This window comes from Vulpes lagopus, chromosome 3, assembly GCF_018345385.1.
Source record: "Vulpes lagopus strain Blue_001 chromosome 3, ASM1834538v1, whole genome shotgun sequence".
Classification (NCBI taxonomy): Eukaryota; Metazoa; Chordata; class Mammalia; order Carnivora; family Canidae; genus Vulpes; species Vulpes lagopus.
In genome coordinates this window covers 95,980,657-96,002,125 of record NC_054826.1, presented here as the reverse complement: position 1 = coordinate 96,002,125, position 21,469 = coordinate 95,980,657, and the positions used below count along the sequence as shown (strand labels likewise).

The 21,469-nt window shown below is 49.9% G+C and overlaps 2 protein-coding genes across 10 annotated transcripts in view; one reads left to right on the top strand and one right to left on the bottom strand.

Moving 5' to 3' along the window:
• Positions 1 to 1,996: 1,996 nt before the first annotated feature.
• On the bottom strand, positions 1,997 to 17,543 carry MDH2 (malate dehydrogenase 2). The gene is made up of 9 exons (XM_041750169.1): positions 17,367 to 17,543; positions 11,749 to 11,917; positions 10,249 to 10,332; positions 9,655 to 9,764; positions 8,312 to 8,437; positions 5,573 to 5,650; positions 4,319 to 4,418; positions 3,807 to 3,958; positions 1,997 to 2,309 (listed from the first exon to the last, which is right to left on the bottom strand). The coding sequence occupies exons 1-9, from the start codon at positions 17,430 to 17,432 to the stop codon at positions 2,178 to 2,180; spliced, it is 1,017 nt and encodes a 338-aa protein (XP_041606103.1). The 5' UTR covers positions 17,433 to 17,543; the 3' UTR covers positions 1,997 to 2,177.
• The window catches only part of STYXL1 (serine/threonine/tyrosine interacting like 1), a 66,129-nt gene continuing 61,592 nt past the window's right edge, over positions 16,933 to 21,469 (top strand). For 2 of the 9 annotated variants that reach the window (XM_041750171.1, XM_041750172.1), the window contains exon 1: positions 17,618 to 17,800. Coding sequence is in view for 2 of the 9 variants with exons in the window: in XM_041750177.1 (XP_041606111.1) it covers positions 16,980 to 17,027 (48 nt within the window). In the remaining 7 variants the exon portion in view is untranslated. Of the gene's footprint in view, positions 17,028 to 17,613; positions 17,801 to 21,469 lie in introns of those variants that run through there. The other 7 variants (XM_041750174.1, XM_041750173.1, XM_041750177.1 and 4 more) reach the window with 6 other exon arrangements.

The following is a 21,469-nucleotide window of genomic DNA, read 5'->3' as shown; positions in this document are numbered from 1 at the left end:
CCAATTTAAGTCCTGAAAGGCAGGAGGCCTAGGTAGTGGAAGGGGCTCTGGGGTAGCCAGCGTTCAAAGTGTAGTGGGTTCCCTTCCCCTTCCCCAGCATAATCTGGAAGAGTCTGGACTATTTTCCATTCTTGGCCATTCTTCTAGCCCCCCACCACCCCACCTTCTCAGATTGCTAGGTCAGAACTTCTGAGAGGTAGGGGTCAGGAAGCTGCATCTTTAGCAAACTGGGAGCCCCCTGTGTGGTGACAGCTGGTAGGTGGAGATTCGCACTGGCCTTCCTGAATGAAACAACCTGCTCTGAGTTGCCTGTGCTGGCTCTGCTGGTCAGGGTTGCCACAGGGATCCCATAACAGAGCAAATGAGCCCAAGGAATGCTGGCATGGTGTTTCACATACAGAACTACCAGGAGGAATTAGTCCGAAGGCAGTGTCCAGAGCCGTGCTCTTTACCATAGCGATAACCTCAGCAACCCAACGGTGGAATTACCGTGGGCTCACCCAAAGGGCTACCCTGTTATGACAAGTGATAAGGGAGCACATCTAGGTGCTTGTAGGGGAAGAATCACCTGTGGTAGCTCATCTCCAAAACTGGCCCCCAAAGAGCCAGGCCTTCCTGGAACTCCTGCCCTTGTGGCCAAGCCCTTCCCAACCACAGGCCTGGGCCTGCCTGGCACTTGCTTTAACCTTGAGAATGTGGCAGAAGTAATGCTGGGCTGGTTCTGAGCCTGTCCTACTGCCTGGCAGTTTCTGCGTTTGCACTTCTGGGAGTCCTGAGCTGTCGAAGAGCTCTGCCCACTTGGCAGTAGAGGCCCCATGAAGAATGACAAGCACATCTGCCCCCACATCCCCTACACACCAGCCACATGTGAGCCACCATCTGAGATGTACCAGCCCAGCCAGGCCTCACACCCCAGGGAGAACCATGCAGCAGAGCCTTGTCAGCTTGTAGAAGGGGTGGGGGTGGGGGTCATAGTGGTTTTTCAAGCAACTGCGGCGGGGGGGGGAGGGGGCATCACAGGTACATATAACCAGAAGAGGAGGCTACAAAATGGCACACGAAGCCCTACCTCAACTTGTGAAATAAGGAAACTTTAGGAAGACATATACCACTAGCTGTGATTATTTTCCTGCTTTATTTTTTGGCTACCTTTTAGGTTTTAGACAGTAGACACATATTACTCATGTAAGACGATGATGTCATAGTGACACCATCCATTTTAGTTCTAAAGAAAAGCTGCTACAGATAGAAGAGGGTCCTGTCTAGGCAAAGCTCTGCCCCCACTTGCCCTTTCACCCTGTCACTTTAGGGTCACCTGCTGCCATCAAGTTCTTTCCCAAGCGTGGGGCTCTTAGTTTCCACTTCCAAGGAATGGGGCACAACCCACCCTATCGGGAACAGGTCCTATTCTAATTCCCCACACTTACCCTGAGCCCAGGGAATACAAACCAAGTTCCTGATTGGGTTCCGATGGGAGACACAGAGCCAGCCTTCCCGCGTCCCTCTCCCTGCCATGGCAGCTGGTGTTGATTTCCACCCCTGCTCCAGCCATCACAACTCTGGCCGTGGGTTTCCCCATCCCTGGACACCAGGCTGGGCAGGGGAGGAGGAGACTCGGAGCAGGGACAGAGGTCAGCCAAGGCAGCTCCGATAGAGAAGATGGACCCATAGGCTGAGCCAGATACCACCACACGGGGGGAATTGGGGACAGGAGAGCTAGGCATGTACCACAGCTGTCACCCCAGGACACTTAGAGGAATCAGGCTGAAGCCAAGCCTGCCCTCAGCTTGCACAGCTGGGGGAGGCAGTGGTGTGGAGCAGGGTTGGGAGGAACAGGAAAGAAATTTTTCAGACTTTCTTGAAGCTACTGAAGAAACCTTACATGCATCAGCCTAATATTTAAATAACATCTTGTTCTGATTCATGATGGAGTCATTGGACAGCCCCCTTGAACCCAGCTTGGATTGCGAAGAAGGCACATTTATGGAGACCTTGAAAAAGAAAACGGAAGCCTGCTTTTATTGATGCACACATTGACAGACTTGCGATTGGAAGGGGCGGTGACGTTAACATGACACTGGTGGTTAACGCAACGGAAACATGAGGGCAGGAGATGGCTTTGCAGGGACATGATGCCTTCATAAATTAGGGAAACGGATTGCTAGCTGACTGCCCTTTCATTTCATGTTCTTCACAAACTCCTCTCCCTTTTTGATGGAGGCCTTCAGCTCGGGGATGGCTTCTGCTATCATCTTCTCTTCAAAAGGGGAGATCTTGCCAATGCCTAGATTCTTCTCGATGCCCTTTTTCTGGAGAAGAGGGGAGGGGGGGTCAATTGGACAATTTAAACATTTACAAGGATCATTGAAAATAATGCAAATTTTACAGGTTCCCACAAACAAGACTGTTAAGGAAAATCTGACGTGTAACTTCACAACCCTGCCTGGCCCACCCACCCCTGGGCAGCCTGCCAGGGGAGGCTGGGCACCTAGGACGGAACGCCCCCAGGTGGGATCTGGACCCTGGCACTCACTCCACATGTACCTAGGCTAAGGCGGTTTCTTATCTAGAACACAGGCGTACCATCCACCTCTAAGGAGGCTGTGAGAACACTCGTGGGCGGCCTGGCACACCGAGGACTCAATCGTTAGCAGCACTGAATGTTATTCTCCCCGATATGGAGCATACTTTTGGGTTCTAGTCTTTCGCTAAGTTGGTAATATCCACCCAACTCCAATGCAATCAAGTAGGGAGATGGAAAAGACATCAAGAAAACAACAGGAGCCTGTTACCATATTGCCCCCACCACTAAGCTGGTTTGTCTGCACCAGCAGCCTCAGCTTCTGGGCCCCATCCCTGGAGAGCCCTCCCTGACCCCAGGGCCTGCCACACTGCACACGCCCATACCCCACTGGTCATGGAAACAGTCTGCTTGGTGTCTGTCTCTCCACCACATGGAGTCCCCAGGGCCTGGGGCCAGGTCTCAGTGACCTCTGGACATCATGGCATCTGTGGGAAGGGCCTATGGGTGGCTCAGCACGTCGCCAAATTCTCTTTCTGGGCAGGAGGTGAAGGCAACTACATCTCTGCCTGATGTCAGCAGCTGCCTGAACACTGGAAATGGAAACCTGGCTGGCTGGCTTGTGTGAGAGAGACCTAGGGGTTTCTGCTCCCCAAACACTCGGGAAGAGTCACCAGACTGGATAGCTGCCTCCGAAACAGCCTGGCTGAAGCCAAGCAATGTGGCCCAACGGGCTCTGTCCTAGACACCACGATCTCAAGGGAACAACCTACAACATGCTCCAAGAAGAAAACCAGAGGGGGACAGGAGGAGGAAGCAGAATGCCTGAGCAGGAAATTATCATAGCTGAGCAACCTCTCTGGGCCTCCCTGGAAGAGGAACCCTGAGGTCAGGACAAGAAGGAACCAGTATGAGCCAGAGGGCAACAGCACACAGGCTAGTAGAGGGAAGCCTTTGCCTTCAGAACTGTCCACAGCTGCCTCAAGACGGAGGAAGTGTCTCATCAAGAGACACACAGAGACAGCCGCTGACCAGCTGGCAGACCCAGAGGGAAGGAGATTCACGTGCCAGTGGGTCCCTACCAACAGCTTGAGATTTCTCCCTCCTCTTAATTCTGTGATATGTGCTCACCCTCAAAAATCCCAGTACAGGCCAGGCACTGGGATGGAGTTACTGCACTGTGGAAAAATGAATTACAGAGCAAACAGGCCATGGCTCCCAATCTTAAGTATAGAGAATGCGTCTCCTTCCACAGTTGCAAGACCCGAACCTTCAGGATACATACCCCCAGCAGTAATGGTGTGGAGAAATAGGCACAGTCTGCTTCCTGGGATTTAACAAAGGAACATTCAACAACTCCTTCCTTCCCATTCATTGCATCCACAAGGGAGAAGACAAACCGAGCTCCAGCGTATGCCATGGACAGGGTGGCAGAGCCTAGGAGGACACAGGAGGGTTAGCCAAGCTAGCATTGCAACCGCAAAATCCAGGTGAGCCTGCCCTGCCAGCTAAATAAAGCGGCTGCAAAATCTGCAGCTTTAGCTGAGAAGAATTTAGGTCAGCATCTCTTAATTTTTACAAACTCATGAATGATACAAACTAGCCTGGCCAACCTCAAATGCCAATCCACTCCACAAAGCCGGACTGCCCTCTGCCTCGGGGCTGGCTTAGCAAGTGAATGTATAGGGAGCTGAGAAAAGCATTCAGTGCTTGCCTGGCTCTTCTGTCTTCCACTGTGAGCTGTAGCAGGGCCCCTGGCATCAGCACCCCATCCTGGGGCTGCCTCCGAGAATGTACCTGCTCCAGCTTTGGCCTTCACCACCTCCGTGCCGGCCTCCTGAATCCGCCCAGTGACGGCTGTCAGCTGGTCCTGGGGAAGGTCCACCTTGGGAGTGCACTGCAGGTCAAAGCCACAGGGACCTGAGCAGGTTCGGCCACCACTCCCAGACCCCATCCTCATGGCAGGCACCCCCTGCCCCCCCATTGCCACCACCCAGGAAACCAAGACCACCTTTGCTTTAAAGAAAAATTCAACTTTGTTGGGAGGTGTAGTGTGTTCCCCACCCGCCCCCCTGCCCTTTTTAAAAGTAGGCTCCACACCCAACATGGGGCTTAAACTCACGATCCTGAGATTAAGAGTCACATGAGCCAGCCAGGCACCACCCCCTACCCTGTCCCTACTCAGTTTTGAGGAACTTTTAATATTTTGGACTAATTTTAGACTTAGAGAAAAGTCGTAAAAATAGCACAAAGATTTCCTCACCCAGCTTACCCTCACGTTAGCATCTTATATAACCGCAGTGCAATTATGAAGAATAGGAAATTATTATCACTACATCAACCACAGGCCTTGCTCAAATGTCACATATTTCTCCACTGCAGTCTCTTAACTGTCCTCACCCAGGACCCCACCTCGGTCCATTCCCCAGCAGTCCTGTCTTCTGGGACACTTGTCAAGAGGACTGACTGCTTGTTCTGTAGTATGTCCATCAATTGAGATTTATAAAAGGTTTCCTCATGCTTTTCTCATAAGGTCATGTACTTCTGGCAAGACTAGCACAGGTATTTTGTGTCCTCAGTGCACTGTACTCAGGGGTTAGCATACTGATTTAATGAATCTTCCTCTTGGTGGTATTCACCTTGTTTTGACTCATCTTTTTAAAAAATTTTATTTTTAAGCAACCTCTACACCCAGCGTGGGGCTTGAAGTCCCACAGCCAAGACGAAGAGTTGCGTGCTTCACTACCAGCTGGCCAGCTCTGACCCCACCAGAGATTCAGTGATTTCTTGCAGTGGCGGTTCTCACTGTGTGCTGGGAGTGGCTACTGCGAGCACTTTCTGACCGCATGCAGTCCTGCAGGTGCTGACCTCCAAGGGTTGGGCCTGACTACCACCCCCTCCCCCGACCGTGGCTGGGGCCGGATCCACAGCAGGAATCCTCTCAAAATATGACTGAAGCTTACATCTTGTTAGTCTGTCTTCAGTTCTCGAAGGAGGACCTCTTAAAGGCACTCATGATCTCATGGCTTCCTGGCAAGGTGACATACTTACCTGAGAGATCAGGGGGATGATGGTCTTCCCAGCATGACCGCCAATGACAGGAACATTGACTCGCGCGGGATCCAAACCCTGGCCACCAAGGAAAGCATGAAGCTTTGTTAATTTTTTTTTTGCCTTTTTTTATAAAGTTTTATTAATTTTTAAAGCTCTTTGAGTATAAATTATGTCATGTCCACCTAAAACACAAGAACTAGAAAAATCCACAGAAGTCAGAACGAAGAAAGCACAGAAGCCCGAATCCAGCTGTGATTAGGTTACGGCCCCACCACCTGGTGGAACATCAGCTGGAGTGTCGCGGCGAGGAGTAGTGTCATCTGGTGAGGTCACCTTTACGGTGAGCAGAAACCTGCCTCCTGTAGGATCTCCCCATGGTCCCTGTCAGTCTGGCATCTTCTGAGAATCAGAGGATCGTCCTCTTTCCCAGAGCTAATGTCATCCCCTGTGTATAAGCCCAGACTCGAGGCCCCATGCTTGGTCACAGAAAACGAGTCCAGTTCCCTTTCCCTCATAGTAAAGCAACATTCAAGACAGTTCCAGGAAACCACCCGGGGGGTGAGGAGTCTGTCAACTCAAACAGTGATCAGGACAGAATAAAACTGAGCTGCAAGGGGTCCAAACACCAGGGTTCTTTGTAGGGCTTGCTAGGAGAGGCTGATTCATTTGTTCAACCAGAGGCACAACACCCCCACAGATCTGTGGACTGGGTATTTCTTAAGATGGTTTAAAAAAAAAAAAAAAAAAAGAATCTGGTGGAGTTATGGAAGGGAAGGGAGGGGTATCCCAGTGACGCCACCTTCCCCAAAGGCCACTGCTGCTAAAGAGAGCAGCCCTAAGTTAGGAACCCATCTTGCCCAGCAAGGGAGACCCAGCCTCCACAGCGGGCTGACCCAGTAGGACCAGGCTCAAGGAGTGGGGCGCTCACACAGCGGTGCCTATGTGCCAAGGCAGTGTGCTGGTCACCAGGCACACAGGCATGGACAGACGGGGTCCCTGCTTTCCAGACACTCACTGTTGACTGTGAGACAGATACGAGTGATGTCCCTGGGTAAAGCTATGACAGCCACACAGGGCGGACTTGTGAGCAAGGGGAGCACTTCATCAGTGTGGGAGAGGCTTTTGGGACAGACTTAACTCCATCTGGGAAGCAACAGCAGCACTCTGCCAAAGGAAGCATATTCTAGGCAAAATGGGCAGAAAGAGCAAAGGCCTGGGGGTATAAAGAACATTTATTACATCAGCAGAAAAGCCAAGAGAGGTGGCAGAGGGGGCAGGAGATGGCAGAGAGGACTGAGGGAGGGTGCAGACACTGGAGGAGTAAGGGCCAACTATCATTCCTGATACAATTCAGGATTTTTCCAGAATGCCAGAGAGCCTCAGGGGGAGGACAGTTCACTTAACAGAGGCTTGATAAGCACTAGGTTCTCTGCCAGGGGCCAGGATCCCCCTCTTCCTCCACCTCAAGCAGTAGGACTCCCCAGGTTATGAAAGCACCATCCAGCAGAACCTTCTGGGAGAACACAGGTGCCACATGTAGCTATCGAGCATCTGAAGTGTGACCAGCACAATGAAAGACATGAATTTCTCATTTTATGTAATTCTAAGTAATTTAAATAGACACGAGTAGCTAGCATGTCGCAGCAGGACTAGGGGCCCAGGGAAGAGGGCATGCTTCAGCCCCCAAAGTTGGTAGCACCACAAGAGCTTGAAGTGATGAGCACTGTGGGTTCCAGGAAGCTGGGCTCCAAGCCTCAGGAAGCCCAAACCCCACCCTCCCAGCCTGTCCTTGGTCAGACTCAGCTTGAGCACAAGCTCCTCTGGAAAGCCTGTCCTGACTCGGACAACCATCCCACACATCCAGGCCGAACTGCTCACTCGATTACACTGGCTCTAGAATCCCAAGGCCTGGCCCTATATTATCTGGATCTCTGGGACTCCACACCCAGGACAGAGGCTGAGGACATGCCACAACCTGAATGACAGTGGGGTAGCACACGTCAGAAGCAGACCTGTATGGCGCAAGGAGCACTACAGCGAAGGTCAATGGTGTCATGTGAGCAGTCCTCACTAGGCCGCATGCAGGACAACTGCTCCTACTTTAGAGAGGACCCCTCATCTCCACAGTCAGAAAAAACTGGCCTAGGGATCAAGAGGGACACTTCTTCGGGCCAGAGAAGTGGTTCTGGTGGATTCACAATCTGAGATTCAAAATCAAGCCATGAGAGGCACCACGGAAGCCAGAGCTGGCGCAGGTGCCAAACCCACCCCAGCATGGGCGGGTGGCCCCATCCAAGCCCAAGGAACGAGAGGTAACTGGAGTCAGAACTACAAGCCAGAAACAATGATCCTGACATCTTAGGACATCAGAAATGTTCCTAAATTCATGTTTTCCCATTTTATCATTTATCTAATGATTAGCAGGTAAATCTTGTTAGTTCTAGTTTTCAGAGGCAATGACCTTAGAGAGCACAACCCAAGTGAGCCAGCGAGAAACCTGGGAAAAAGCCTGGACCCCTCAAGGCACCAGAGAGGACAGAAAGTGAGCAGAGTTGAGACTCTGGCTGGTTGATTAACCTGCAGGGGTCTGTTTGGATCCCCCAAGAAAACGTGAGAGCCTCTCTCCCCCACAGGGGCAAGCTCCAGGAACACGGAAGACTCCCTGGTCTCCAACGCCCATTGATCAGCCAAGGACAGCCAGAAATGGAGCGTGAAAAGAACCCCTGCAGCTCTTACCTTTAGTTCTGCAATGAAAGTGTTGGCCCTGACAATGTCCAGGGTCGTCACCCCGAAGATTTTATTGGGGTCGTAAGCTCCGTGTTTCTTGAAAACCTCCGTTGCAATTGGGATGGTGGAGTTGACCTAGAAATCCAAGAGAGAGGGGTAACTTGCCCTGTGTTCTGAGAGAAGAGACATGCAACAGACGGAAAAATCTTTTCCCTGGGCTGTTAACAAGTTGTACGGGCCGAACTGCTCTGATAACTTGGTTTACAAGCAAGCTGCTCTTGCAGTAGAAGAGGTCCCAGTGGGCCAACTTCCTACTCTCCCCTCCATGGCAGTAGGCACTCTTCCCCTTAGGGGCTCCTGGGCCCACAGTTCAAAGGTGCATGTGACCTTCCAGCTGCCAACCTAAAGCATGAGGATGGCTCCACAGGACATCTCCTGCTCCAGCTGGGGCTGACATGTGAGCGGCCAGTTTTTAAAAGAGGACCTTGTAGCACAGGGCCAAAGCTTCAGATGGCCTCGGGTCAAGTCCCAGCTCAGCCACTCTGTGAGGTAAGCCTGGGCAAGATTCCCCTCACCTATAAAGGGGCTTTAAAGAGACAACCACATTATGAGGCCGTGAAGATTAAGGGACTTAATATACAGCAAGTGGTGACACAGTGACTGGTGCATGGAAAGAACATAAGAAAAACAAAACACAACTGCAGGACTTCAGTTAGGCAGTAGGTCAGCGTCCCAGCAAAAGCGATGGCTGCTTCCTACAGCTGACCAGCTGCCCTGAGGAGGGCGAGCTGGTTGGGGATCTGTTTCTCAGAGGCCCTGGGGATAAGCCCTGGGCGTGGATCAGCAGGCACGTCCCTTGGTCAACATCATGGGTCATTGCACTTTCACACAGAACCTGAGCCTCAGAGTCTGGCTGAAGCCAGAAGGGAGGCACAGAGGCTGCAGCGGTCTTCTTCTTGGGGAGGGGAGGGTACGGTATGTGCACTTTCAAGATCGAAGGAGACAGTCCCCACAAAAACCTGTGAGGAGGGCCTGCGGTGGCTGAGCAAGCCTGATGGAGAAACAGAAACTGCAAACCCTGAATAGAACAGAGTAAAAGAAGTTAATAGGCCACCACAGTCAGAACCACCACAGGCTCTGAACAGAGCCTCAAGAGTGGGTTTTGCAGGTGGAAAGGGGAAGGGATCTGTCCAAAGGCACACAAGTGGTGGGAAAATCGGGGTGGAATTCACACTTAGCTCATTTGATTTGGCCACTGCTGCCCCTAAAATCGGATTTTGGTCCTGGTAAGCACCTCGGCACACTTTTGCTAACTGTGGGTACAGTATTAGCGGCCTGCCAGTGGCACTCACCGGATTTGAAATGATGCAGATCATGGCCTCAGGGCAATGCTGGGCACAGGCAGCAGTCAGGGTGGCCACAATTGAGGCATTGGTGTTGAACAGGTCATCCCGTGTCATGCCTGAGAATGATCCGATTCAAGATGTTCACAAAGCACAGAATGAATTGCCAAATGTGTGCCACTTGTTACAGGAAAACCAAACATGAGCGAGACAGGGTCCCTATTCCCAGCAAATCTCTCTTGGAGAGAAAACAATCTAGTGTAAGAAGTACATAAATAGAGGCTTGTGGAGGGGGCTTGAGGTGGGTATCTGAGGAGGATCCCCAAGGCGCTCAGTAGGAGTTCCCGAGGAGCAGGTGGAAGAAGGGGAACTCTGGGCAGATGGCGTGCATAGGAGCACCAGACTGAGCAGGGGACAGACACAGCAGACTCGTGCATGGCCTGAAGTGCCAGGCCAAGAAAGGGACTTCTCTCTATCCCACAGGAACTAGGGAGCCTCTAGAATTTTTCTCTGCCACGGAGACATTGCCTCGATCTAGTTTACAGGAAAACCCCTTCTCCACCTGACGGGCAGCTCCCTGAGGAAAGGCTTCTACACACACACCTGGTTTTCTTGGGACTCCGGCTGGAATAACCACCACATCGCAGCCTTTGAGGCAATCCGGCAGCTGCTCAGGTCCGAGGTAGCCTGAAAGCCCCCCCAAGAAGAGAGCAAGGTCACTTTTTCTGGCCTGGAGAGGCGAGTATGTCTGTGGGGATGGAGCTGGGGGAAGGACGGCCCCATCTGGGTCTGATGCCGACCACAGGCCTCCAGAAGGGCTGCAAGGTCCACTGTGGAGGGCTTCCTGACCCCTGATGCCCACAGGTCTGATAGTTCTGGCTCCTTCCATGCCACTTCCTCCAGCCCCCGACCACTCAGGTCCCCCTGCTTTGGAATGGATCTAGGTCTCCCCCTAAAACATACCAGGTTCAGATGCTTGTCTTTATTTGACCTGCCAGCCCCTGTAAGGCCTTCCTGGCTCACCATTCGAAGGGCTGCTTATCCACCTCCCCAGTCATCCTAACCAAAGCTCCATCTCAGGGTCAGGTCAGAAGATGTACTAGAGGTCATGCGAGAAAATCATGGTTGATAAGCAGGGACTCAAAGTATTAGTATCTATTTTCTTTAAGCCTATCATCTCAGGAGAAGAAAAGTCCATTTTCAAAGGTTTCAAGGGAAATTTGCTGGAAGGCATATAAACTAAGAGCTGACAGTCGACCTCCTGAGTTGTGCCTGCTGGCTGAGGATGTGTGGGTAATACCATCATGCAGGGCATTCCCACAGTCAACAGAAACAGAGATTTCTACCCCCTTCCTGGATGGCACCTTGGACTTTACAGTAAAAGCTTTAAATAATCATACCTACTAATTCTACTTCTGGGGCTTCTAAGAAGATATAGAGATGAAGATGTTCATCACAGCTTATATATTTGTATTTAGAGTAGAATAAAACAGGAAATAGCTCAATGGGCAACAAAATGGCTAATATGCTAAATAAAAGGTAAAGTACAGTCTTGCTTTAAAAATGATTTAACCAAGAATTTGGTGACATGGATACTGCTATAAAGTAAAGGTAAAATAACCAGGATATAAAGTATGTATAATTACAAATTATTTCTTGGATTACCTACGTGTGTTTGCCTAACAGGAGGAGCAGATTTCCCTAAGAAGGCTGTGCTTTCGAGAAGCTGGCATAGGAGCCCAGGGTGAAGGGAGGGCTGGCCCATGGCATGGGAAGGCAAACCTGAAGCAAGCCCACTGGGAGACAGCATTCCTAATGTCCCCCTAATCTCCAGAAGGCCTGAATGTTCCCCTTCCTCAATCTTATTACTATTCAAATTATAAAAAAATTAAAAACGGGAAGATTAGATCGCCTTTGCTTTTCTGAAAGACACTACTGTTTACATTTTTACTGGCATAGTCATTTGTGAAATTCAATTCTACAATTAGTGTGGAAACCCCGAATCTCTGATCTATTTTCACTGAAGAACTGTGTTCTATCACTTGGACCCTGGTCTACTGGTGAGAAGAGAAGCAAAGACTCCAGGGTCAGTGTGTCCAGTACCTTTCACGGTTGCTCTGGTCTCAATGTGGCTCAGATCTGCGGCCACTCCGGGTGTATGAGCAATATCGTAGAGGGTCAGGCGGCTCACTAAGGGGCTGTTCTTGAGAAGCAGCGCAAGGGGCTGCCCAATTCCTCCGGAAGCCCCAAGCACAGCTACTTTAGCATTGTTCTGAAAAGAGGCACAAAGGACTCTTAATATACAATCAGTATTAGAAGTAGACACCTGATATCCTGTAAAATACTGCACTGGACCTCTTTTATTGCTGTGACGCCAAAGGAGACACCAGTGTCGCATTTCTATTAGTCCAAAGGTCCAGTTTCCTTCTGCAGTGTAGAGGCTTATCTTAGGGAAATAGGGAACTTAGGCCCACAGATGTTGTGATAGTCAGCTTCCTACTGCAAACACCCTCCGAAAGATGAACAAGCTTTCCTTAGGTAGCCTTCCAGTTAACCTGCAGTTTTATGTTTTCATTTATTTTTAGAAGATTTTATTTATTTGACAGAAAAAGAGAGAAAGCATGAGCTGTGGGGAGCAGCAAGGGGAGAGGGAGAAGCAGGAAGCAGGCTCCCTACCAAGCAGAGAGCCCGATGTGGGACTTGATCCCAGGATCCTGGGACCATGACCTGATCCTAAAGCAGACACTTAACCTTCTGAGCCACCCAGGGGTCCCAGGCCTCTGTACGTTCAACCAAACTTCTGGGTGACTCTGGCACTAGCCAAAGACTGAGAATCATGACTGCTCCATACCAAGCCAAACAGGAGAACAAGCAGCAGGTGGCTCTGGGCATGTCAGTTGGTGGGAAGAGTTAAAAAGTGATATAGCTGAGAGACTCAACTGCCTTGCTAGCATCTAAAAAGGTGGAGCTAGAGGAAATTTTTTTTTAAAGATTTTATTTATTCATAGAGACAGAGAGAGAGAGAGAGAGAGAGAGAGAGGCAGAGACACAGGCAGAGGGAGAAGCAGGCTCCATGCAGAAAGCCTGACGTGGGACTCGATCCAGGGTCCCCAGGATCACGCCCTGGGCTGCAGGTGGTGCTGTGCCACGGGGGCTGCCCTGGAGCTAGAGGAATTTTTATCAGTTTATCAGTCACCTTACTGGAACTGGACTTAACTTTAGACAGCTACTTCAGAGCTAAGTACATCTAATGACTGGCATCACTTAATTCCCTTCTTTTTCTTACACCAGGGAGTGGGATTGAGGAGTCATATGGCAACTCCATGTTTAACCTTTGAGAAGCTGCCAGACTGTCTTCCAAGGCGGCTGCTTATTCATCTTTAAGGCTCACCTCCAATTCAATAGGCACGGACTTCCTATCTGCCACATGCCAGACTGTCTTGCTAGCACCAACGACAAGACTTGCAAACTGAAAGATGTGCAAATGGAATAAACAACATCTAGTGTGACAAGTGCCATGGAGGTAGATGCTGGGAAGAGCAGCAGCACAAAGGAGAGAATAAACTGCGAGAGGGGATTTTGAAGGATGAGCAGTGTTTTGCCAGATGGATGCTAGAGGGAGGAGCTATGGAGTATGGCCTAGTGAAGGGAAGCAGTCCTCTATGGCTCGGGCATTGATGGACACATGTGGAGGAAGGAAGAAGGCAGGGCAAAAGCTGAGGACCTAGCAGAGTAGATCTGGTTCTTTCTGGGCATTGGGGAACCAGCACAGGCCTTAAAAGTTGGGAAAAATATGTCCAATACTGTGTTTTAAAAAGATATGAGGGGCAGCTCGGGTGGCTCAGTGGTTTAGTGCCGCCTTCAGGCCCAGGTGTGATCCTGGAGACCCGGGATGGAGTCCCATGTTGGGCTCCCTGCATGAAGCCTGCTTCTCCCTCTGCCTGTGTCTCTGCCTCTCTCTCTGATGAATAAATAAATAAAATCTTAAAAAAAAAAAAAAAAAGATGAAGCAGAATGGAAGATGGCCTGGAAATATACAAGAATGGAGGCAGGGAGACTACTGCAATAGTCCAAGATGACTCAAGGGTGAGATCTAGGTAAGCAAGAAGGAGGGGTAGGTTATAAGGGATTCAGTCACCACCCTCCCCTTCCATCCGGATGGTGAGTAGAGAGAAGATCCTGGGATGACAACTTCCTGGCTAGAGTAGACAACACTGCCTTTAGGCAATAGAGGGAACTTAGGAAAGGTAAGGGGTTTGGGAGAAAGGATAATGAATTCAGTTTTGCATGCCGGGTTTGAGTTCCTTGAAATACACACATACACACACACACACACACACACACACGACCATTAGGCTAAAGGCTTGGACTGGAGGTCCTAATAAGCATCTGCCCTGAAATTAATGGTAGCCACAGATGTGGACAAAGGGACAGAGCCCTATGAATACCAGCATTTACGGAGGAAGAGGAGCCTGTGAAGGATAATGACCAAATTGGACTTTTTTTTTTTTTTTCCAAATTGGACTTAAGGCCATCCCCACCCCAGCCATTTCCAACAACGAAATCAATGACTGCCTCTTGGTAACCTTTCCTGTGAGGAGTAGAACTTACTATACAGTAGACCTTCACCCAAAACTCAAACCATCCAGTAACCTCATTTATTGGGGACACCAGAAGCAAAAATGATAGCTGTGGGGCATTTGTCAGGTCTGGTCTGTGGCTGATACTGAACTAAGTCTTTCCTTATCTGACTCTCAGAACTCCATTAAGTAATATAATTGGACTCATTTTACAGATGAGGAACTGAGGTACAGAAGTTGTAATACGCTCAGGCCCAAAAATATAGCAAATGATGAAGTGGGATATGAGCCAAACAAAGGCTGCTTAAGAAAGATAAACTCTAAAAGCATATACAACTAAAAATCTGACTTCAGTTTTGATTTTTTTTAATTGGTGCTGTAAACGGGGACTCCTGACTTCCCAGAAAACTTAACTAGCCATTTCAACCTAAAACCCGAGGTCTGGCAATCTCATCACTTCTAGATGTTCACTCTTACATCTTGTTTCTACTCCCCCCCCCATCCCAAACTCCTACTTTCCCAGCTCTGTTAGGCATTCCAATGGTGCCATAAGCTCAACTGTCTAAATAAATGTAGGCTTTCTACTTCTGCCACCCTGTTTCCAAATAGTACCTGTGTTCTCCCAAATTCAAACCCTTAGAACCATTTCATGTCTCTTTGCTTCTTAGAGACACCCAGTTACGGCATGGAGGACTTAGCATCTCAAACACCTTCCCAACATGCCCCCACCTTCTGTTCCCATTCCATTATCTATCCTAGGCCCTCAGCTCCACCTCAAAACCATCCTTCTAAAAATTAACTTTTAATCATTTCATTTCTTTACTCAAAAAAAAAAAAACCTCCTTGAAGTCCCTCATGATCATATTATTCAGCCTGTCTTCCAAGGTGGACCCTGGAGCTCCATATTGGGTGCAGAATTACTTAGAAAAAAAAGAGACAGGGATGTCTGGGTGGCTCAGTGGTTGAGAGTCTGCCTTTGGCTCAGGTCGTGATCCCCAGGTCCTGGGATCGAGTCTTGCATCGATGCTTCTGCCTGGGTCTCTGCCTCTCTGTGTCTCTCATGAATAAATAAATAAAATCCTTAAAAAATTTAAAAAGAAAAAAAAAGAGACAGACCTGATGCCCTTGCTAGGGTATTCAAGTGAATCAGTTCCTTATGATACATAAGATGACCTCATTCATTCTGTTGCTTTCAGGGTTGAGGTGCTATCATTATTTTTGTGTATTACAAGGTTTTAACAATTTAGTTAATATGTATAAAAACAGTCCTTCAGTGGTGGAATCTTTATAATGTAGACAAGAATCTGTGGTATTGCAGGGATTAACTTATGATCTCTTTGCAGAAGACCAATCTCCAAATTTACGGATCTTTTCTGCATGAGGAATGGTTGTCAACAGCACACACCCAGCAACTTTTACAAATGGATATACAATAACACTTCATTTATAGGTTTGCTTTATAATGTAAGTCTATTATGGCTTGTTGTTAAAGTTCTATTTTTTATGTTATATATTAGTACATACTAGAAATAAATATATTGAGGCTGTGCACTAGATACATTTTTACTGTTAAGGTACAAGATCCAGGAGCGCCTGGGTGGCTCAGTCAGGTAAGCCTCCAACTCCTGATTTGATTTCCAAACTGGTCATGATCTCAGGGTTGTGGGATAGGGCCCTCAATGGGTATGGGGTCTGCTTGAGATTCTCTCTCCCTCGCCCATTCTCTTAAAAAAAAAAAAAAAAAAAAGGATCCAGGATCTAAAGTCTCTAGACCAACGTACCTACTTTGCTTAAGCTCATCATTCTGACTTACTCTAGTGCCTTTTCAGTGTCACCACTTATATGTCCCAATGTCCCATATACATCTTTTTTTTTTCCATATACATCTTAAACATCTCAAGCTGAGCTCCTGATGTCCTCCCCTGTTTAAACCCACTCAGTTCCAGCAGCCTTTCCCATCTCAGCAATTTTAAAGTCCATGCCAGTCTGGTATACGTCATCCAACCGTCTTGTCAGCAAATCCCAGGGTCTTATCTGTGATCAGTTCCCTTTCCCCACTCCTCTGCGTCAGTCTTCAGCACCTCCACCTGTCCTAAGTTCATTCATTTGGGGCCTATCTCAGGTACCACTCCTTACTCATCTTGGTACCTCCTGCAACACCTGACACAGATCTTGGTGAGCACGGATACTCAATGGCTCCTATTTGTGTACTTATTTTTCAAATGAATTGAATGTCCAAGACACTGATCAGAAGGACAGAAGCTAAAGCAGAAAGTTCCTTTACTAATCACTTCCCTTTGGTGTGCCATACTTAAGAAGCAATATGGTTATCTCCTGGGTTCTCAAACTTTAGTTATTTTAGAATCACCTGGGGCACTTGGTAAACATACAACAGGTCCTACCCTCCTTCAATGCACCTGGGCCTGTTCTTCATTAGCTTTCAGGTGATTCTAACATGCACCAGAGTTTGAGAACCACCATCCTAGGAAGATGAGTCAAAGAAGCTTAGGCTTATGCACTCCAAGGCCAAGTCCTGCACAGTCACCACTTCTGGGGGCAGGCCCGGTGGCCCACAGCAAGCAGGATCCTTCAAAAGGGTCCTTAAGAGAAAGCTGCGTCTTTCCGTGGGTAGAGCGAAAGCTTCATGATCCAAAAGCCATCGACAGTGGGCAGGACAGCTGACTTAATTCTCGGGCCAAATGACTGTAACCTTGGACCAGTTCCCTACCCTCGGTATCTCAGTCGGCCTGCTCTATGGAGTTAACAATTACACGTTATTTGTACGGATGCTACAAGAACAAGGTTAGTCGTTTAAGGTACTATAGAAAGTTGCATATAAGCATGAATTATCTTCGGCCCTACAGCCAAAGCTTCTGAAGCCTGAAATTGTGCAGAACAAGAGCAAGCTCTCTGGGGACTCGGGGGAACGAGATGGGGGGCTCCCCAAACCCTCTCCTGGGCTTTCTTTCGGCACTTCCCTCCCAGTATCCGGGCCGGCCCAGGGCGCCACAGGCGCGGGTCGGTACCGGGCGACCCTGCAGTCTAGGATGGCCCGGAGATCAGGGCTGCTCGCGAGCCCAGAACCCACGTGGCCCAGGCCGGGGGGACCTCCGCCTGCAGGGAGCCCCTCGCCGGGCCTACCTGGGCCGAGGTGCTGAAGCTGCGGCGGAGAGCGGCGCCGGCAGGGCGGGCGAGGGCGGAGAGCATGGTTGGTTGGAGCGGGCAGGGAGCCGAAGAGCAGGCGCAGGAGCCGGCGGCTGGCAGGTGACACCAACGACCTCCACACTGCACAGGGCCTCCCGGCTCCGCTCTGCCCGGCCTCGCGAGAAGTGGCGCTCCTTCCGGCCCCGCCCACCTCCCAGATCTCGCGGTGTGGACTCCGCCTGGGCCGCGGCGGAGGAAGGCTGAAGGGCGCTTCCTGCGCTCGGAGAGCGGGCCCCCGGGGTGGTAGAGCGCTTCGCGTTCGGCGCGGCCGGTGGGGGCGACGCGGTCGCGAGTGGGAGGGAGAGTCCGCACCAGAGAGGTGGAAGAGGACGGGATTTAGGCTGGAAGCGCCTTAGCGGAGCCATTTCCAGGTGGGGCCACAGCCAGAGGCTCTGACAAGGAGACCGGTCAAGGTCGCGCTGCAGGCCGGGCGGAGTGCGTGCGGTCCCGGCCCCAGACCTCAGCCAAACTGCTCCTCGTGGAGGGTGCTCCGAGCTCCGGGAAGCTCTGGAAAGGAGAGCGGGGAGAGGAGGTTGAGTCCTGGGGGCGGGGGCCGAGGATGGGGTCCCCTGTAATCAGTCACTTCGACGCGACCCCCCCCCCCCCCCCCCGGAAACACACCCGGCCAGTGCCCTCGTCCGTCCAGGGGCGCAGGACCTTCACAGACACCGCCACCGAGAGTGGCGCATACAGCCCTGCGGGCGGGGCTCTGTTCTACAAGAAGCTGGTATGAGGTGGTAACTTGCGTGGTCACCCGATCCCTGCCCCTCAGCCATGCTGTGAACACGGCCGCATTGTGGCTGCTTTATGTAGGAAGAAACTATGGCTTAGCCCAGTTGAGTGGATTCGTTGAGTTTTCCCGGCAGGAAGTAAAAAGCTATGGTTCTTAACAAGGAATTTATCATTTAATGTATAAGTTGAATTAGAAGCTTCATTTCTCCCCCCTCCGCACCGCCTCACGTCCCGCAACTACTTCCTGGGTGTACAGAGAGAGTTCCTCGCCCTCGAAAAGCTCAGTCAAGTGGGGCAGGCAGATGTGCAGCAGGGCTGCTGGTTTCACAAGATCCCGTTTTTCTGCCTTGAAGGAGCTGAGTCTAGTAGGGGAGACAGTAGGCAGTGTGATAGGGGCAACACCAGGAGGGTTGTGAAGTGCGGTGGGAGCAGAGGAGGTGCATCTCACCCGGTGGGGTGGGGGCCTTGTGGGAGGGGACATTGCTTGAGCAGGGGAGTTCAAGCGTTTATTTATTTATTTTCTTAAAGATTTTATTTATTCATTAGAGGCACACAGAGCCAGAGACATAGGCAGAGGGAGAAGCAGGCTCCCTGCAGGGACCCTGATGTGGGACTCCATTCTGGGTCTCCTGGATCACGCCCTGAGCTGAAGGCAGATGCTTAACTGCTAAGCCACCCAGTCATCCGGAGAGTTCAAGTGTATAGATGAGAAAGAAGAACCCAAAGTAAAACCTGGGCGTAGGAAAGCTTAAGTCTTTGGATGGAGAATAGATCCTCTCTGGTGGAGTGGGGTCATAAACACATGAGCAGTGTCCTTTATCTTATCACTAACTACTCTCTGGTTCATTATTTGCCCTTCTATCTTACCACTAGAAATGAGAGTACCTTGCGGTCAGGTGTGCCTCTCATCTCTGAGCCTTTATTACCCAGCACGTAACCAAGCTGAGAGTGGGTCTCTTGAGTTTTGGGAGAGTTGAATAGTTTTGGTAAGGCTGGGAAGAGCAGGTTGCAAAAAAACCAGATTGTGCAGGACCTCTGAATGTTAGCTGAGAAGCTTGTATTTATCAAAGTGTTAGCAAGTGTTTATCAAAGGCTTTTATAATCCCACCAATACCATGAGGAAGATTGGACTGCCCTTGGTGTGCCAAGGTTTCCTTTTTTTTTTTTTAAGATTTTGTTTATTTATTCATGAGAGGCACAGAGAGAGAGGCAGAGGGAGAAGCAGGCTCCATGCAGGGAGCCCAACATGGGACTCGATCCTGGGTCTCCAGGATCATGCCCTGGGCCAAAGGTGATGCTAAACCCACTGGGCCACCAGGGCTGCCCTGTGCCAAGGTTTCCAGTGGAGGATGTGGAGGGCACGGAGATTGTTCAGGAGGCTATCTTAGGAGATGATAAAGATCTGAGTTATGATGGTGGCCACAGAAATGGAGGGAGAGGGTCCAATGAGGAAGCAGTCTCAAGGAAAGAATTGATTAGTTTGTGCCTATCTGGGTTTAAGAAATGAGTAAAAGAGATGTGGGAAATCCAGGCTGAGAAGTATATAAGTCCAGAAACGGGATTTGGGGTTGTGTGGAAGGAGAGCTGGCTGGAGGCAAAAAATAAAGAGCTCCGTTTTAGAGGAGTTGAATTGGAAGTGATGGTGAGTTGTCCACATAGAAATATCAGATGGGGAGAGATGGGGAGTTACTCCAACATAATATGTGGGATTGAACCCCTGAGAGAGGACAGGGCTGAAGGCATCCCTGCAGAGGGGAGAAGTAAGGCCATGAGAAAAATAAGAATCACAGATTCTCAGGTTTGCTCCAACAACTGGGGCTCGAGTCCCATCCCCCTCCCTGCCAAGTTCTGTACTCAAGCCATCGGGAGGCACTTGACTGTTAGGAAAGCCAGCCTCATACTGAGTTCCCAGCTGCTTCCCTTTCAATCCCAGGATTGTTCATAACAGTATTAACAACTACTGTATTAAGCTCTGACTCTGTGTTCTGCTTTGCGTGTGTGACTTACACTGAACCCACAGGGCCTCATACAGGAAGCCCGTTGCAGTCCTAAAAAGCCGTTTTGCTTTGTCGTCATCTCCACATTTCCTTGTTTGGTTTGTTTGTTTTAAAGATTTTATTTATTTATGAAACAGAGAGAGATTGGCAGAGAGAGAAACAGGCTCCATGCAGGAAGCCCGATGTGGAACTTGATCTCAGGACTCCAGGATCACACCCTGGGCCCAAGGCAGGCTCTCAACAGCTGAGCCACCCAGGCGTCCTACTTCCTTGCTTTCTTTATTTCTTTGCTTGCTCTTTAGTTACACTGAGTCATCAGAACAGACTCCCTGCAATCACCTCAAAGTCCAGTTTACATTAATTGTCCAGTCTCAAATCGATTTGGTGTGAAAGCTTCTCCTTTCTCTCCCTGCCTTGAGCTTGCTTTAGGCTCCCACCATGGAGGGGAGGGTGCTTGACTTCCCCATTTCCCCATCTTGCTTCCTTACACACACACACCTCCCCCATCAGACTGTGGCTTCAGACCCATGGAAATTGTGGGAGAAGAGATAGGGCAGGAGCAGGAAAGATCCCCCCCCCCCCCCATCACCTGGCATTAGTATTCTCTGAGCTGGATGGGAGTTTGTAGCTCGTTATTCTCCATGTAGTGCTTTTGTGGTGCAGTTCCTTTGACCTAAGTGGTGATGCCTCAGTTTTGCTGCTTTCATCTCTTTCTTCAGCCCCTGGTTTCTGGAATTCCCTACTACCTCCAGTTGGCCCATTGTCCTTCCAGGTGGCAAATCTTGGGCAAAGTCCCTTTATAATGGCTTCTAGTTGGTGGCTTCCCTTGCCCACATTTGCTCTGCAGGAAACGCCTATGGATCCTTTGCTCCAACAAATCCTTACCGGGATTTGGGGGTTGTGTATATAGGGCATTTCAAATGCATCTGCCTCTCCTTGCTTTGCCAACAGCCAGCCTCAGACTTTTCCAGGATGGGGCCCAGCACCAGCCTGTCTGCTTGCACTATCTTCAGAGGGCACAGGCCAAGAGATTCTAAGGGTTTTCTGGTTTCGTGAATTGTTTAAATAAAGCGAAGGCTTGTGAATGTTGGAATTCATGAGGATGCTAATAGAGGGAGTGAGATTTGAGATGCCAAAAGGAGAGAAGGTTTAGATTGGAGAAGGTAAGGTCAGGGGATTCCAGGAGAAAGCACAAAGCCCCCAGCCCCTACCCCCCAGGGGCAGCTGGTTGAGGAGAGCTGTTCATACTTTACCCTTAGGCAAGAAGTAGGAAATGAGAGAAGTTGCTCCTTGGGGACCCAAGGAGGGTTG

Coding starts and splice junctions, on each gene's coding strand:
- MDH2 (XM_041750169.1), bottom strand. CDS start 17,432: ATGCTCTCCGCCCTCGCCCGCCCTGCCGGCGCCGCTCTCCGCCGCAGC. Junction 10,333..11,748: donor GACCAGAGCAACCGTGAAAG/GTACTGGACACA, acceptor GGGGGCTTTCAG/GCTACCTCGGACCTGAGCAG. Junction 3,959..4,318: donor GAAGGCCAAAGCTGGAGCAG/GTACATTCTCGG, acceptor GTGTCCTCCTAG/GCTCTGCCACCCTGTCCATG.